The sequence below is a fragment of the Pholcus phalangioides genome, unplaced genomic scaffold (assembly GCF_987345545.1).
Source record: "Pholcus phalangioides strain wild (caught in Gottingen) unplaced genomic scaffold, Ppha-v1.0 ptg000009l_1, whole genome shotgun sequence".
NCBI lineage: Eukaryota > Metazoa > Arthropoda > Arachnida > Araneae > Pholcidae > Pholcus > Pholcus phalangioides.
In genome coordinates this window covers 31455820-31468803 of record NW_028301602.1, presented here as the reverse complement: position 1 = coordinate 31468803, position 12984 = coordinate 31455820, and the positions used below count along the sequence as shown (strand labels likewise).

General features: G+C 33.7%; 1 protein-coding gene across 2 annotated transcripts in view; it reads left to right on the top strand.

Annotated features, from left to right (window-relative positions):
* Positions 1 to 12984, top strand: part of LOC149082813 (uncharacterized) — an 89715-nt gene that overhangs the window by 46889 nt on the left and 29842 nt on the right. For both annotated transcript variants that reach the window (XM_089235973.1, XM_089235974.1), the window contains exon 2: positions 12759 to 12867. In XM_089235973.1, coding sequence (XP_089092099.1) covers positions 12759 to 12867 — 109 coding nt within the window. The remainder of the gene's footprint in view (positions 1 to 12758; positions 12868 to 12984) is intronic.

Genomic DNA, 12984 nt, shown 5'->3' with positions numbered 1-12984 from the left:
AAAACTTGATTCCCCACCCTCTAGAAATTGGCTCTTTTAGAAAAATGAATTTCAGGCACAGTATAAGTTTTAAATTAAATTAAATTTTAGTTTTTTTTAAAATTATGTTCATAATATATATCTCACACACCCAGAAAAAATCAACCGTTTTCAGTGAAAGAATTACATACTGTGATATCTTACTTATGCGTTGGTTCAAGGAAACGAGGGGGGAGGAAATGCATAAATAAGAGAAGCGTATAAGTGAATAGCATTGTTATGGTGTATCTTTCACCGAGAGTGCAGAAAATAGTCTTATAACTGAGACAAACCTATAAGGGAGTACTAATATTAATCAAACAAGCATTAGCCTTTAAAAGGGTAATCCATCAACTATGGCTGAAGATTCTAAAATCTACTCAATAATTTTTGATGAAAGCCTACAATCGAAACAAATTTCAGATGAATGATCTTTTTGTATCCTCGAAATTATATTGATGTTTTGTAAATCTGATTCAGTCATGAGTAGAAATTTTTCAAAACGCTTACACTGTATCTGTCTGTAATCGATAGCAATCGGCATTAGGGAAATATTCCCATGTTTGGCATCATCGAAATATAAGTTACGTAGTTAACCATAAAATAATGTTGTTAACATAAAATCATATGGTGCTTTATTTTTTATTGGTAGGTCATTTAATTAGAATTTTTCATTGAATTTAGATGTCCCTTTTTTTTTCTTTTTGTTTTCCCCCAACTATACTTTTCCACGAAGTCTATGGTATAAACGTTTTGAGATCAAAGAAAATATTGAGATTTCTCTCCTACTGAGCTAGCAGTGATTAGAGTAAGTTGCATGCAAATGTTTATGTTATACGTAGCTTTTTTTCCCTCTGCTCTCCGATAAGTTACACTGTTAGGCTTTTGAAAGGTCCAATTCGTTTTTACTTGAGAAAGCAGGACAAGTCACTCTTGAATAATTTATAACGGTTTTTTTTTCGGGATTTCTAGAATGCAATGCTGGAGTACTTCCGTATCAATGTCGTCGGTCTAATGAGATGAAAGTGTTCATTTGACAAAAAGTAAAGACGAGGAGGGGGGAGGATTTCTCGAAAAAGCAATTATTTTTCGATTTTGCAAATTTTTCTACAAGACAATGAGAATGATATATTTACATAACATTTTATGACATTTTTAATATTGGAATGTTTTTATTTTTTCTACCTAAAAGTACTTTGTTATTACACGAAACTGTTTTTTTTTTTGTTTTTTTTTCCTTTTTAACTGCTCAGTCTATATTTACAATAGAGTTATTTTACCCTTCATTACGCGCAGGAGAGAAAGAAAAAGAAATTCAGCATCTGGAAGAAATCCATAAACAATCGGAGCAATTTACTAAGCTCATCATCTACTAGCGATGAGAGCAGCTTAAAGATGAAATCATGAAAATAAATTTTTACTAATAAAGAGAGGGAAAGTCTTTTTTCTCTCTCTAGTTCAAAATGCTATCGTGTAAGCTGGTTAACTGTGTGAAAGCCACTGATTAGTAACTCAGCCGTTTGAGGATAAGCCAAGCTAATTATGCAATTTTATTACAGTTAAGCAAATTAGGAGGATTATTGCATCTTAAAAAATCGCTAGTCAGCATTCGATAGGTAATGATTACATTTACAGAAAAATATTCACTGTTGTTTTGTTTTTGATTACTGAGCATAGTTAGATGATATAGAAGTGTGCGAAATACCCATTCATGCCATGGATTGTCCGTATTGAAGAAAACATCGAAAAGAGCCACTTCTTAAAATCGTGTGAAGTTTCGATTTATTCATTTCCGACTGATCGAAACAAAAAGTAATCGACGAATACAGAGAACAATACGTATGATGCTCGCATAGTTTAGATTTTATATGTAGGTATTCATACGGTATTTATTAACGAAAATAAATATGAATTTTTGTATTCAATACTTTTTTTTAGTTATTATTGTGTATTCTTTGTGGGAACAGTTGCTTTTTTAGAGCACAGTTGAACAAGCTGTTATGTGTGAAGATGACTAAATATATAGTATATTTTTGCCGGAAAGATTAACACCACATTGTTGCTTCAAATTTCATGGATGACATTACATTTTTTTTCCCGAAAACCATTCTTCCACTATGTGAAATTTCCCTCTTTTAATATGATCTGCGGTTTGCCATTTCAGCTGTATTTTGCGGTTTTGTTCCATATTTCGTTTTAAAAACAACGTGTTTTTTAATCATTTGCTTAGGCCCTGACTGCCAAGAGATTGTTTTTCAAAAATTTTCTTGTTTACCGGCTAGACGTGCTATTATCGTTTTACGATTAGCAATTTTTGCCATGTGGGACTCATGACGATTGGGAAACGCGTACGTGAGAAAAATTCATTAATTATTTAGGGAAGAGAAAGAAATTGTGTCTAATTTGCTTATTTTATCATTGCGTAGAGGTGGGGGGGGGGCGGTAATATTATTCTCAGTCGAGATTGTTTTTGAATGTTGCAATGTTTTCAATATATTTTTAGTAGGGGGGAAAAATAACAAATTTCTTTTCCAACACAGGGAGCTCATTAAAAAACATTTCATTATGGGTTTGGTAAACACCGTGTTTAGGAACGGGGATTTCTGTGAAGGTGTAATTTAATATTTTTCCCTTACACGTGGCAATGTTCTTCACGATGCTCCATGAGTAGCTTCCTGATTTCCGAATAACTTTTTGTTCTTAATTTTTTCCCTGTTTCTGGCTTCAACTGAGTTTATGATGAATCTTAATCGTTTGGAGAAGTGGCAGTTTCGTAAAAATGGCTGACTTATGAAATATATCTGCAGGTCGCTTTCCGTGTCCCGTTATAAAGTAATTGGTGAGGCCTCTCCTAAAAGTGACTCAGATTGATGATCGGACCTGACCTCTCTTGTCATATAAGAAATTTTACAAACCTGTCGTCTGCTACTAGAAAGGTGTGTAGGGGATGTCTTGGAACCCATAGGTCTTACAACGGTTAAAAAAATAATATTCGGGCAAAGTACATTAGTACTTCTAAACTCGAAATGTGCTTGCCGGATTCGTGTGTTTGCGTCATCCTGGGATCAGTCTGCGTGTGACACGTGAATCGTGTTTTTGTTGTGCATAAGCAGGGCATTGGCCCTTCTACCTTAAATCTCGGGGTGAAAGAAAAGGCATTTCGAAACATCAAAAGGTTGAGCTTTATTACTATTATCTCTTCTGTCCGATTGTTCAAATACTCATTTTTAAGTGTGTCTCCGAACCATCGGCTCCTCAAAATGAATTCCGTTACAGAGTTTGTTCTTTTTTCTCTGAATTCATAGATAAATTGCTACTCGTGCGACCTTTGATTTCTGAGAGGCCGAGTTTATTTGTGACGTTTACGTGTGGCTGTGTGATTTCGGATTAGCCACTGACTTCCAGCTCCAATAAATAATCACACCCTCCCGCCAATGCTCTTTCTTAGATGCGGTTAAATGCAAAATTGATTAAAAAAAATAAGTTTAATTAATTTTTTAGTTATAATTAGTTTCAAAAAATATATTCAAATTTGAAATGTTTAAATTAAAATGATTGAGAGGTGGCGTGACAGAGATGTAATTGAAAAGTAATAAAAAAAACATGTCGAAACTTTTTTTTTCAGATTTTGCGTGACTGGCTCTGTTTCCTTTGGATCGTACCCTTGTATAAATTACAAAAAACACGGGATACTATATTGTGGAAAAAAATAATACCAGTATTTATTTATGAATCGTAAATATACTAGCATCTTTTTGTAAGCTAATTCTTGTGCTATGTCGTATATACATACCGGGTCCATAATTCCGCTTGTCGCATTATACTTGCTACCCAGAGGCATACTTCCAATTAGAAAAAGTATTCAAATAACTTGTAGAACTCGCGGATATATACGTCATTCCTGTTGCAAGGGATTGTAATAAAAATATAAAAATTAACTTTTTATACAGACAACCTGTCCTTAAACACTCAAGAAGTTGTTGCCCCGTCTCTTCTGAGGTCGCCAAAAAAAATTCCACGTTTCTAAGTGCAATATTTGCTGAGATATTTGAAATAAAAAATCTGAGATAATTTGGGAAAGGACAGCATCAACGAGGAAAAGAAGCGTTGTCCGATATTTTATGCTGTTCTTTCCAAACTTTTCTCTGACTTTGAATTCAAATATCTCAGCGAATATTGAATTTAGGAACGTTGATTATTATTATTATTGTTTTTTTTTTGTTTTTTTTTTTTGGTTTCAGAAAAGACGGCAACAAATTTCTAATTGTCTAATTGGGTTTTGAGCACAGGGTATGCTTATAAAAAGTTAATTTTTTTATTTCATTTTCATAGCTATACTCGTAAAACTCCTTGCAATATCAATGAAGTATCACAGATCTAAAGGTACTTTTTCCAATTGGAATTATGCCTCTAGGATCAACCGTTCGCCAGTGAAATGGAGTGAGGGGAATTATGAATCACCGTGTATATATGGCATGGATTATCATGTAATTTTGATTATCAATATTTTTTTTCCAGAAATTCAATTATCCCTAAATAAGTTTCCAAAAAAAAATATGGATACTTAGGAGGAATTATGAGGCTTATTTTTTTCCTGAAAATCTGTTAATGAGCTAATTTTCTTTGATACTTATGATTTTATTAATCAAATTAACTCTCTTCAATTTCTAAAAGTTCTCTTTTTCACAAGTAAAATCTTGAAGACGATCTCGTTGTGTGATGAGATTTCTGAAACATGCATATGCGCCTTTCTTAATGAGGGACGTTTCTTAATCTTACATTAATTTGTCGCTATGGAATTGGGATCACTAATGAAAGAGACCTCTATTTTTACCTTTTTAAGATAGAAAAATGTAAGACTTTTCGTAGAAAGTGATTATAATTTCATGAAGTTACCGGTATGAATTCTTTTCGGCTATGATGATTCATTAGCCGAGGGAAAATAAAACTATCTCTCCTCCGTAACAAGCAAGGTTCCAAAATCTTGATGCTGTCCAACGTCATCAGCTTTTAGGCTTCTGTCGTTGCTGGACATTTTCCCAATTTTTTTTTTCACCGTCCTTATAGCTCTACTAATTTTGGAAAGCAAACAAGACTCCTCTTCCTCTTTTCGTGCTCCGCAGCCTCCCTTGTGTTGAGTATGAAGGGAAAACTTTTTTTTTTCTCTAAAGAGTTACGAAAACTTTAAAAAAAAAAAAAAATAGAAATTGTTTACGGTTCACTTGATTTCCCTCTTGTCTCTTACCAGGAAGTGTTTTCTAGGAAAAAAATATTTTTTCGTAACTTGTCTCACTCCCCGAAAGGTTGAATTATTTTTGAGTGTTTATCAGCTTTTCTGACTTCGAACTTATTTCGAAATATTTTGCATTGCTTGTACCCTCAGTCTAATTTCCTTTTACCTAAATGCATCATCGCTCAGCAACCTTAAATTGATTCCCACCACTAACCGTATATTTTCCTTGAATTTCTATTGAATCGAAATTCCACTTATTCTAATTGATTTCGCATTTCTTTCTTCGATGACATGAAGCTGTAATTCTCAACGTTTTAATGTTTTATGTAAACTTACCTTCCATCTAGAAATGTGACTGATCTACCCCCAGCCCCCCCCCACATATGAATTATTAAAACTGCACTCTTATGTTATCACAATTAGAGTAAAATATGCGCATTTTAATTTAAATTTATCCATCCATCAATAAAGTAATTAAGCCTTTATCTACCGCATTATAAAAAATAGAATAAAAAAAAATGATGGTAATAATAATAATTATTAATTATTTTGGTTCTAATTAAAGACAAAAATAGTTTTTTCTAATAGTTTATCTTGTCCGAAGTTTATCTTGTTTGAAGTATCATTAGTAGATAAAGAGTTAAGTAACTGATAAGATATACTATATAATTAATTAACTAATAAAACTAATTTCACGATGAGATGTTTAGACGTGTTTACGTTTGCTCAATATTACATCAAAGACTTTAAAAACTTCTTACGTTTATGTGGAGGCATATATATTTCAGCCTGCTTTTTTTTTCTCCTCTTTTTCAAATCGTTGAAGTTGATAAGTAAAGAAAGTTGAAGCTATTAGGGAAATTTTATATACCATTTAAATATTAAAATTAAAATTTATTCAACAAACACACGTTCCATTATGTGACTTCAGATCATTTTATCGTGGGATCGCATGATCCGTCCGCAGTTAAAAAATTTGGGGTACATTATACAGTACAGTAAGAGAAATAAGACTTTTCGTTTTTCTTTTGTAAAGGCATATATTTGAAGTGTGTTTTTGCTCCGAAATATATCAGTGGTAAATCATTACGCTTTCATGTGGATCAGGAATAATTTTTCTGTTCGTTTATAATGCGAATGCTTTCTTTTTAACATCCACTTGATATTTGAATACTTATATGTAACTTTTAGATCCTGGAAAAAAAAAAAAAAAAATTGGTAAATGCTTGGTTTTTATTCTAACAATGTGGTTGGTTTAAACGATATAGGAATACCTGATGTGTATGAATGATGGAAATGAATTTTATGATGTTCAAAAACATAATTGTGGGGCAGTGCTTTTCAAAGTGTGCATCGCGGCGAGCTGGAGATATTTGAGCACCTATTTATGCTTTGAAGTGGTCTTTAATGAGTGAAAATGTATACTGAACTATTTTGGAGAGCTGCCGATGAACTATGAATTGAATATGGGAGCTGCGGGGGACAAAAGTTTCCTCCCCAGCGCGACCCAACCCGCAAGGGTAAAAGGCTTATATCCCTGGAGGGACAGAGCCTGGGTCGTGACTGGTCTGTCGGGGACAAAAGTTTGAGAACCATTGTTTCAGGGTGTACAAGTTATAAATAAATCCTGATATTTTAAGGTGAAAGCTCAAGATAAAAATGTTTACTAGTATTTTTTCGGAATTTTTTAATTGCAGCTGCAAAACCGGCAAAATCTAGGATTTACCGAATTCGGAATTTTTGTGAAACATTTCTTCTAATAAATGAGCATTGTGGAAAAATCCGGAAATAGAAATTATTGCACCTTCTAATTACCATTATTTGAAAGTCAGATAAACCAGAACAATTCCTGTCCAAAGAAGTTTTCCCCTTCTGTGTATTTGATCTTTTCTTTTTTTTCTGATCAACATCTACTTGTTCGAGACGTCATGATGCATAATCCGTGACGTAACTCAGTCCACCACCGAGAGACTCTTGCGCAATCTCGTGGTCGCTTTTCTTTTTTTTTATTCATTTTAATCCTACACGTGTATCACGTGCACCACTGCGTGCTGCTGTTTACGAAGGTCGAATTCGGCTTTTGACTGGGCAAAAACTACTTCTACGCCAGCTTCTATCTTCTGTGATATCTTTTTCCACCAAGAGATTCTGATCGTTTCGCCATCTTTAGTTAGTTTCCTGAACTACACTTTCTTTTGACACGGGAAGAGAGAAACAAATTTTCCGCTTCGGATGGTACTTTGATTGGTTTATCAGTAATTTTTTTTTATTTTATAAAAGAATATATAAATTTTTTCGCTTTCATTCGTGAAGGTTTTTATTTCTGAATTGAGATTCTTTTACTGTTCATATTGCCTTCTTCATTCAGCTAGGAATTTTTTTTCTCAGACTAGAACCGAATCCTCTGTAATTTAGATGTTTATCGATGTGTTTTGTTGTGTGTAAAGAAAGTTACAAAGTATTCTATTCTGATAAAATCCGAGATTTTATCCTTTTTTTTCAATCGAAAAGTGTCGTGATGAATTTCATTCACGATACTATTCTAATTTGCAAGTTTAAAATTTGGTGTATTAGAACCACAGATCAACTCAATTCCACTTTAACAAACTCAATTCATGACTTTTTTTTATAGAATTAAAAATGTATCCAACAATTTTTTAATTTAATAATATTTTCTACGAATTGGAACACGAGAAAATAATCAATTGTTTTTTATATTTATTTCCTAATGTCGAATAATGATTTAAGTAGAATAATTGATTGTAGTTCATAAGCTACGCCAGGGCTTCTCAATTTTTTTCCACCCGCGGCGCCTCTGTCAAAGGTTGATGGCGCACAGTTTGAAAACCCCTGAGCTACGCTATGAGTTCAAGAATTTACATACATTATGCTGTAATGTACAGTATTAAATTACTTTTTGTTGAGAAATTTGGACTCCACGTTAATTTTTTTTTGGTGTGAACATGTTTTTAGACTATCGGTAAATTATTCATTTTCTCTTCAGCATATTTTCCGGCCATTGTTATAAATAAACAGTTTAAACTTATTGATTTTTCATTTCTGGAAAAATTTCGACCACATACCTGACATCTCACATGATAATGTGGAATAATTTATCCTCTAGTTGTCAAAATTCAGGCATTTCGGTCATCTTCAGTTCGTGAACGCCGTGGAAAAAGCACCCCAGATAAGCCTCAATCAACCAATTTATCGAATTTTTTAATATATCGGCAAACTAATCCTTGAAAGGATTACCACTATGCTGATCCGTCCGTTATTAGTTTGGGCATGTTTTACTGGTTCTTTCTGGTATGTGGAATTTTAGTTGAAACCATGAGATTTTTTCATACGCACTTGAAACCAATGGTTCGCAACCCGTTGTCCGCTAGCGCTATGGTGCCCGGGAAAGACGAACAAGTTTCAGTAACTATGTTAAGTTAATGATGTAGACGTTTTTAGTATTTGGGCGCTTTACTCGAAAAACTACGCATGCGTCCATAGGCCTATGAAAGTAGAAGACAGTGATAAATCATTCAAAATTTTACGTACGCAATGTATGCCGTTTGTCTTATAACAACGTTTACAAGCAAACGTACTATCACACTGTTGTCGTTAATCGCGTCCTGAAAAAAAAAAAAATAGTAATAAGCCATGAAACCATGGACCTACTGTGACTTTTGATTCTTCGCGATATTGTAGGTTTTTTCGTGAACTGTAACTAGAAATTGAAAGTTCGAGGAAGCTGGTTTGGTTATTACAGTATTATTTATTATACTAGCAAGCTTTTGTTCTTGAAATGAACTGATGAAAAGAAGGTTCATGGCCATGTCCTTGTTTTGTTTTTATTTTGCTAGCACTGTATTTCCATAACGGCTTCGGGCCCTTCAATTTTTACCTTTTTTCTTCCCCTTTCCTTCTTTGTGCAGTTTATTAGATGAAAGATTCTCTCTGCCCTTGTGTCCTTCCTCCGTGTTATTCAATGATTTGTTGAATGCTTTGGATCTTCATTACAGTCAAAAATTATACGTTGTGTATTGGTTAGGTCGTTAACAAATATCCCAATGTAAATATTCCAAATATATCCATATTTTTATGAAGATTCCCATAGTATCCATCGGGTACCTGGGCGACTCTAATAATAATAAGGTTTCGGTAAATATTTCTCGGATAGCCCAACCCTTTTCATTTTTAAGCTTGTCGCATTCCTACAATTTTTTCCTCGTTTTTAAATTTTTCGTTTTGGGTTATCGAATCGCTTGTAAATCTCAACTTTAAACGTCCTTGCTTGCTTACGTTTTGGGTTCAAGGTAATTTTTTTTTAAAAGCTTTATCTGTTCAAAATCATACAATAAATATGATACACGGGGTATTAAACGCTTCATAATCATGGGTTGTTAGTATCAAAGTCCATTTGAGTCGTGTATCCGATTCATGTGTCCCAAAAGATTTATATTACTTTTCTTTATGGTCTATTTGATTCAACTAAACATTTACTAAAAGCTATATAAATACACGAAACAGCGGATGAATTGAAAGTGAGATGTCATTATTTATCTTGGCATCATGGTATATTTGAGAGGATGATACTGGTCCCTAAACTTTTTACAAAAAAGGTAAAGTCGCATCGTTGATTTCTTTTGAAAGTTTTGCTTATGAGTGTTGAAGAAACCGAGTGACATTCAGGCTCGGTAGCACAGGCAATGTAAAAACCAGTGGTCGCCAATACGCATCTAGATGCGTAATTCAAGCATCAAAATTCAATTTTACTCCTCTAAATTTCGTTGAGGATTGAAAATACCCCTTCAGATTTTAGGTATTTTTTAAAATAATTATTTCGCACAGGTAAAAAAAATACCCCTTAAAGTTTTGGAGAGTTGTGAAATTACTCTCCAAAATTATAGTTCCGGATAATACTTGTAAGCACTGCATCGGGTGTCACCGGAACTTTATTAAGCTCACAAAATCAATTCTTTCCTTCAGTGGCTAATATAAATGTGGTTAAAATATTGAAATTGCATCAATTTTCACCAAATCTATGGCCAAAAATGGTGAAAGTTTTTGTGAATTCTTAAATCCGCATTTACTTTACGTCAGTGTTCTTCAACCTTTTCATAACTGTCGACCGGTAAAAAAACGTTTGAATAATTACAGACTGTCGAAAATGGAAGAATCTATTTGAGGACAAAAACTAATAAATGGAAGAAATAAATAGAGGACTGAAAATACTCCCGAATGGGAGAAATATTTACCGACTTGCAAAAAAAGAAATGTAAGAAATGATTCGCGTACCGGAAAAAATAAATTGGGGAAATCAATTGCGACCAGCAAGAAAAAGTAAATAGAAGAATTTGCGGTTTGCGGACTGATAGAAAGTGAATAAATTGTGAGAAATAATTCGCGGTCAAGCAAAAAATGTCGTAAATAGAATTAATTCGCAGACGGAAAAAAATAACTTGAAATAATTCACGAGACTGCCAAAAATAGATAAATAAGAGGAATAATTCGATTCGCAGACCTGACGGCTGTGACAAAAATGGAAACCAATACAGTGACGGTAATCTTGCTACAACGATAAATATTTCTATAATGAGATTTCTTCAAATCATATTTGGAATTACCTATAGTCTAAATGAAACTCCTCGATACAACGATATCATTTAATACGATAAACCCCTCTATTTCGATACTTTTTAAAGAGATTTTGAAACTTCTACAACGATATTTGTTATATTTCGCTCAAAACCACCTCCAATACTGTATATTCTTAAATTCCTCGCCAGTTTTTGTTCTTTCAAGGGTGTCTAATAACATCGGTATTTTTTGTACTAACTTATCTACTCTTTTAAAGAAAGCTGCCATGAAACTACTTTTTGTGTCGTACGTGAAAGTGTTAAGAGGTAAACCTCTTTAAAGGGTGAAACAACCAACTGAATTTTATTTAGCAACCAATCAATTATAAGTTTTTGCTGTAAATAAGCACTCACAAAATGCATTTTATAGTAGTACTAACAACACAAATTTAGAGATGCTTTTTCAAGAGATATGACAATTGACTTATACGTCATTGTGTCCTCGGATGCAAGTTTTATGCAACGGACACCATTCGCGAGCGAATTCCTTAATGTGATTTCTCAAATGGAAATCCAGACAAGTTTTTTTTTCTTCATTCATCTCCAATTAATGTCTGGTCTGTGAGCTTGAAGCATGTTTTGCCACGTGAGGCTCACTCCGTGATGTTTTTCTAATTTTTCGTGCGTATTTTCGGGGAGGGGAAAGGGAAGGAAAATTAGAAGCGTGTGAGATTTTTCATGTTAGCTCTTTTGTTAATGTTTGCTTGCGTTAGAGAACGGTTGAATAAATATTTTTTTTTTTTTTGTTCTTAAAAACTTCCACTTCCCCCTCCCGTGGGAAAGGAGAACAAGAAAAGAAAACTGAATGGATCGTCCATATTTTTTTTCCTTTGTCGTTACGAATTGTTATTGTAGGAAAAACATTCGACTCACGCAAGTTTAATGTCCAGCGGTGCAACACAGTGTCCATAAACTTACAACCTTGCGCGTCATTATGTTTTTGAGTCGTATATGGTGTAGTCGAAAGCACGCCCTCACGCGCCGCTCATCGTGCAGAAACTGTTCGGCAGGCAAAAAGAAAAGACACATCGGTTGTAGATTTTAGATTAATTTGTGATAGTATTTTTCGGAATCGCGTCTGCACGCCATTTTGTTTTTTTCCTACTTTTTTTTTTTTAATCTTTGTCCTCGAGGTTTTCTTTCCTGAATCTGAATCTCTTTTGTTAATCGATGTCGTCTATAGAGAACCCAGTAGATTAAAACAAACATCTATGCCCCAAAACACATGAAACCTGGTGTCTGCCTTACATTCATTATTTTGAATTCATTTATTGCTTGATGAATACAATACATAATAGCATACGGGATGATTTTTTTTTCATTCAAATAAAAAATATCTACATCACCTAATTACTTTTCGCATGTTTAACGCTGGCAATCAATATTTTTATTCCCCTATCGCTGGTTAGGGGTGACGGAAAGATCTTCGGGCACACCGGGGGGGGGGGGGTGCCCTACCTTAATTTATTGCACTGAATGAATGAATAATTTTTTGCACTATGAGCTTACCAGGGAATCAATTTATAGTGAGAAAAAATAACAAAAATTGAGCCTGCCCAAAGTCCTGAAAATGGACACTTTTCCCAAAGCCGGGGAAGGCTTTGGGAAAATGATTTTCCCTTAAAAAGTAAAAGGTTAGGAATACGGGTTTTTTTTTTTCTTCTTGTGGCAGAATTTTTTCCAATTCTTCATTTCATGGATGAAAATTTATGATATTGACAGAGAATGTTTGAAAACTAAATTCTGATCAGCAATGCTGTAGTTTTGCTTACTAATTTAGTAAAAGAAACGTTCACTCATAACTTTCATTTTTCAATGCAGGAAAATTAGTTGATGGTTATTGAGATGTATCTCAAAAATATATGTTTCTTTTACAGGGTGGTACCAGTTTTATCATCTATGATGAAATTCGTTTCGCAAAAGAGCTGTTACCCATGTACTTCAAACACAACAACATGGCAAGTTTTGTTCGACAGCTCAATATGTGTAAGTGGAAATTCATTACTTTAGTATCCAAAGAAATCATTTGAAAAATTCTTGTATGCTAATTCTGATAAGTTTTACTGTAACAAAGTTCTAAATCAAGTTCTTAGGACATTGAAT